A 6,000-nucleotide genomic window follows, 5' to 3' on the forward strand; every position below is an offset into this window, starting at 1 on the left:
GAGCAGAGCAAAGCAAAAGCGGAGGAGACAAACAAATCTCTCAGGTGGTGTTTAGATCCAGGGACTTAACTTTAGTCCCTGTCTTTAGACACTAATTTAGAGTATTAAATATAGACTACTTACAAAACTAATTACATAAATAAAAGTTAATTCATGAGACAAATTTTTTAAGCCTAATTAATCTATAATTAGAGAATGTTTACTGTAGCATCACATAGGCTAATCATGGATTAATTAGGCTCATTAGATTCGTCTCGCAAATTAGTCCAAGATTATGGATGGGTTTTATTAATAGTCTACGTTTAATATTTATAATTAATTTTCAAACATCCGATGTGATAGGGATTTAAAAGTTTTAGTCCCATCTAAACAGGGCCTCACAATGGGGAGGAAGAAGCTGAAGGCAAAACAGGACATTGCCCCATTGATGATCACGCACGCTGGTATGGCGGACGCCGACGTTGATTGGACCTCACCTGACAGCGGGCCGGTGCAAGCGGTGGGCATTAAAACATGGCGCAGCAGGGAGGCAATCTATTTGGCGCCGTGCAGCAGGGAGGCAATCTATTTGGCGCACCAGAGCATATGGCATGTGGGACAGCGCAAAACAGCGAGCCCACCCGCAGAGGGTTTACAGAGGAGACGTTGTGTGGTGACTTTTTTTCAATGCAAGCCCAACGGAATACACAGCGGATCAAAGCGATGTAGCAGACCAAAATAGCCGTGGGCCTGGTCCATCACGCATGCACACCGTAGGCCGAAGGGCTCTACCTGGAGCACGGTAGACCAGGTGCTGCATATAAGCATTCGGCGGAGCACGCATGGCAGGTAGGCAGGAGCAGAGTCATGCCGTTAGGGAGCCGTGCAAACTGCACCATTGGTCAAGCATGTCAGGGTGTTAAAAACCCTGTACTCCATGTGCACTGTGAACCAAAGAAGCTGCAAGTGGGGCACGCAGAGACAGGTCCAGAAACCTGAGGCAATGGACTAAGCGCACAGGCAACGAAAGCATTGATAGGACCATGAACAGCAACCCACATCCCTCCCTGCCCCACATAGCAGTGACGGTGCGAGTACGCTTATGGGTTCACACAACACAGCCACACCAAATAGGGCGACGTGGACACAAGCAGGTGCGAACACGCCGGCCCAAAAACGCCCGGAGCGCTGTGGTGCGAGCACTTCGCGGTTGTCTTTAATTTCCCCGATTCCGTTCTGAACAAAACAAATGCACCAAAAAAAAGAAAAAAAAAAGATCCCAAACAATCCAGGACCAGCTTGCAGTACCACTCTTTCACGCTTGTAATGGAAAGGCAGCTCACTCTTCTGCCTTGAAATATGATAAAACCCAAACCATCGCAAAGAACCAAAACGACGAGATGATGCCCAATACTCCAGTGCAAGATGATTTTAAAGAAACAAAGCATACGGTTTCGGAGATTTTTTACATTCTGGTCATACCATGGAGATGATAAACGCCACCTTTCAAACAAGGACAAGACAAACTATTCATGCATTTACAACATCAGCTACCCACACCACCACCATGCATGCACATTATTGTTACCATTATTATGGTTATTACTCTAGGTTACAGCCTCTCGGTGCTTGCTATGATTTTATGAAAATGTCTGGTCAAACAACTTCCTACAATGGTAGGTTTAATTTCCTGACCATTATCATCTATTCCACGGCTGTCAATGCCTCGCACTCTGCATCGAACAGCTTCCCATAGTCTTGCAGATCAAGTGAGCTCACCTCATCCCGGCGCCAGAACCAGTCTTCATACCTGTACCACCGCATGATGCCTTCGTCCGCCATCATCCGCTGGCACGCAAGGCATGATCTGCTCTGGCAGTGGTGGAACTCCCGCAGCCGGGAAGCTTTCTGGAGGGTTTGGTCATCCAGCTCATGGATCACTTGCCTCCGCCCGTTGGCCACGATCTCAAACAGCAGGCAATGAGAAATGTTCAGAACCTCAAGGTTTGCCATGTTGTCCAGTAACCATAGCAGGGCACTCATGGTCACTTTCGAGCAGCGCAGGCTTAAGACTTTCAGCTTTGGAAGGTGGGTGGCAATCGCCGAAGCAAAGAGGTCGTCGAATGAGCCCATGACCTTGAGCTCTGCAAAGTTCTTGCAGCTCCTCGCTATCTCTTCCATGATATACGGAGGATGGCCAATGGTAGGCATTGTCAGCGACTCCAGCTCTTCCCACCTTTGAATAGCTTGGCATATTCCGAATTTGGTAATGCGGTTCCATGCTGGCATAACCAGTCGTTTTAGGTGAGGAGACCTGTTAAGACATCACACAGGAATTCAGAAATATTTACTATTATTCTTCTTCCATGCAAAATGAGATACCATAAATAGTGTGTAAAACCCATAAATATGCATCACAAAATGTTCAAAGATATAGTATTTAATCTATTTGCAACATTACAGCTCATCTAGCTCATAACTATGATACAATTCTACAGAAAATATGAGTTGTACGTTAACTGATGAGCTGGAAATTAGATTGTCCAAGTAACTATAGAGTTTGCATATTTTACATTCATATGTAGGAATACAGAAACAGAATACTCAGAAAGCATGAGAAGATAGACCTAGCAGAGTAATTACCTTTCTGAGATGTAATGTAGGTGTTCATCCTTCATGTACAGATTGTAATGAAATATCAAGCAACTAACATTTCCATAGCTAATTGACATAGCCACCCGTAATATTCTTGAAAGCCTCTTGTCAGACCTATCATCAACCCAAATATAGGGAGATGCCCTTGTTTGAATATAATTGGATTTCAGCAAACCGAAGTCAAGAGTGCTCCAAATAAGCGGATCTGAACAGGCCAAATGCCACAAACGACAAACTTGAGATACGGGTGACAGCTCAACTAAGTTCAACTCCTTGAATATCTTCACGAGGACATCAGTGTCCATGTCCTCCCATCTTTTTCCCATCCATTTATTCTCCCCCATTATTTGCAAAATCCTGCAAACCAAGGATGAGAGAATATCAGCTATTGAATAAGCCAACTTTCTAACAAGGTTACTGCCATTCACAAGGTAGTAATGTCAAAATATTAGCGTACAACTATTTGAATGTAAATTAACGTGTATAACAAGAGCCCTTATGTTATTATGAATTAGAGGATCTCATGATTGTTGATGCAACATGATGATTCACAAACACAATATATGGTAGGTAGTCAAAATATCATTAGTAAATAGCTCACACTATATTTTCGAATCCTTTTAAAATCAAAATTATACAGAATGTAGAGTGAAGATATTTTTTTCTGTGTAATGGTCCAAAATATACAAGTCAAAGAAAGATACACCAAACCTAGTTACTTCCAGGAATCGTCATACTGAGTTTCTAATAGTGATGTTTAAGCATTTCTGTGAACCAAGCGAATACCCGGACTACTGCCACAAAAAACTGCGTTAAAAAGACATGAGGCTACCAACACAACTACCAGATCAGCACAAACATTATATAAAAAAATTGGATGACAAGGAAGGGTTCAGTATTATTGGTATTACAAGGAAGCCATGGGTATTATTCCATCCCAGAATTTGAACAGGGCTGAATGGTAAGTGCACCGAGACCCATATGTCCCTGAGAACCGCACTATGCACAGTTCTCTCAACACAAGCATCATACTCATAGCATAATCAAATTGGATGAGATAACTGGAAGGGTCAGCAATCAAGGCTCCAACTAAGTTCTAAGAAGGTCAATCGAATAGATGGTATCTAGCCAGATTTCCATTGAGCAATAACGCATAGTAATAAAGCTGTGGTATGCCATTATGAGGGAAATGGAAAGTGCTGTAGGTTGGACCTAATAAACGAATACCATAATTTCACACTCTCCTTCAGTGTCATCAATAAAGTATCGAGACTTTGTTTTTAAGGATGGTATGCATAGGGGAGCTTTCGCTTCTAGAGATGATGAAATAATACTCCGATCTTTTGCATATGCTCAAAAAGAAGAAAAAAAAAGATATGATATAAACCATTCAGCTGCTCTCTGATTCCAAGCTAAAGTTGCCATCATATATGAATCCAAAAGAAAATTACGACTAGGCCATCCATTCACCCAAACATTCTAAACCAGAAAACCTTACAACGCACTAGAACACACACATGCAAATTCAGAAAAACAAGTACAAAACAACAAGCGATACAACCAAAGACAGATAAAGCACCTAAACTAGAAGACAAGTAAAGCTTCTCCAGACCATACAACACGGCAAGCCCATGCGAAGGGTTTGGTTAATATATGCCTAATTCCGCCAAATACACAGATGAAACCCAACCATACATGTCCCCCGATTATACCTTCTAAATCATCCACACTAACAATCTGACCCTCTCCCCCAAAAGGGGATTTTAGTAAGTAACCAAATATAACACTGGAGCTAAGGGTCAAATTGGTACATGTTCACTGACCAGTCCAATATAAATAAAATGGAAAACAAACATAGCATGTCTTGCTAACTACTGAAATGACGAATCATATCAAGCTCTAGGTTGCCATCAATCTAAAAGGAAGTCATAAGTTAACAGGCTGAGAGCTGATTTCACAGGGACAAGTCAACAAGAGAACACCAAGTTTTTTAAGAGAGAAACAGGAAATGTGCAGGTAACTCAGGTAAGAAAATGACACTAAGCATATCCTTGATTGAATAACTGTTCTGACAGCGCAAAGCTCAAGGTTACGTGCAAAGCAATTAAGGGTTTCCTGCAGAATCAAGGCCTCAAGGGTATCGAGTATGCAATTTAAGTAGGGAATTTCTCATCGACAGTTGAAAGGAGGACAACTAATTTAGAAGGAGATTGATCCACAGAATCGGCAATCCAAGCTAGCTTAGGGCTAGAACTAAATCGAATGAGAGCAGAAAGGTCCAACAAATGCCGCATAACCAATACAACCACAAGTTCCGGCTAGAAATTCAGTCTCCTCACTAATCTCTCAACAAAATGGGGAAACCAAACACTAAAGCCTAGCCAATAATTCTCCCCCCAAACAAAGCACGAACCAAACAGAGATGAACAGGAAGGAGAGCTCCGTACCCTACCCGCTTCCCCTCGTACCGCAACGAATCCCACCGAGCGGCAAACCGACAGGCCGAATCCCCCGCGCGAAGCATGAATCTCGAACAATTCCGCCATCTCCATCGCTCCCACACTCCCAGCGCACCCCATCGCCACCACCCACCGACACGCGCGCGCGGGGAGAACCCTCTACGCTCTACGAAACTACTCGACCAGCCGCCAACGCCGCCGTCGAATTCGCCGACAAATCCTACCACCACCACACCACCCAACACAGTGACAAACCCCCCAGCCACACACGCACGGATTCACAGCCCGATCCCTCGCGGAAACCCTGAGAAAACCCCACGGATAAAGGGCGAGAGAAAACATTACCCCGGAAGCGGATCTCTCCGGGAGGAAGAGTGCTAGCGCGCGCGGCGCCACACGCGCCGCGGCTCCGGAGGAGCAGAAGCAGGAGGCCGGGGTCTACGGTGGACTGCTCCGTCGGTCGGAGACGACGCGGCGGCGGCGGCGGCGGCGGAGGCGGAGGCGTCGGGAATTTTGGGGCGGGGGAGGAGGCGGCGCTGGGGCATCGGCCGCGTCGCCCCCTTCGCGGACGCGACGAGACGAGACGAGACGAGGAGGAGAAGAGAAGGGGTGAGGGGAGCGTGCGGGTATTGGATGGCGGGTTAAAAAACGGGTGGAGTAAATTAATTAATAATAATGCGTTTTATTACCACGTATGTCATAAAATATCAAACTATTTTAAGTTTGACTAAGTCTATATTAACTAAGTTTATAGACAAATATAGTAATATTTATAATACTAAATTAGTATCACCAAATTAATAATTAAATATATTTTCGTAATAAATTTTTTTCGTTGAAAATATTACTATTTTTTCTATAAACTTGGTCAAACTTATAACAATCAAAACATCTTATAATCTGAAAC

The 6,000-nt window shown here is 43.9% G+C and overlaps 1 protein-coding gene across 1 annotated transcript; it reads right to left on the reverse strand.

Moving 5' to 3' along the window:
- Window positions 1-1,380: 1,380 nt before the first annotated feature.
- LOC4349047 (F-box/LRR-repeat protein At3g48880) lies at window positions 1,381-5,683 on the reverse strand. The gene is made up of 3 exons (XM_015757242.3): window positions 5,439-5,683; window positions 2,623-2,991; window positions 1,381-2,293 (listed from the first exon to the last, which is right to left on the reverse strand). Exons 2-3 carry the CDS (start codon window positions 2,976-2,978, stop codon window positions 1,684-1,686), a joined length of 966 nt encoding a protein of 321 aa, XP_015612728.1. The 5' UTR covers window positions 2,979-2,991; window positions 5,439-5,683; the 3' UTR covers window positions 1,381-1,683.
- Window positions 5,684-6,000: the final 317 nt, after the last annotated feature.

This window comes from Oryza sativa, chromosome 10, assembly GCF_034140825.1.
Source record: "Oryza sativa Japonica Group chromosome 10, ASM3414082v1".
Taxonomy (NCBI): Eukaryota; Viridiplantae; Streptophyta; class Magnoliopsida; order Poales; family Poaceae; genus Oryza; species Oryza sativa.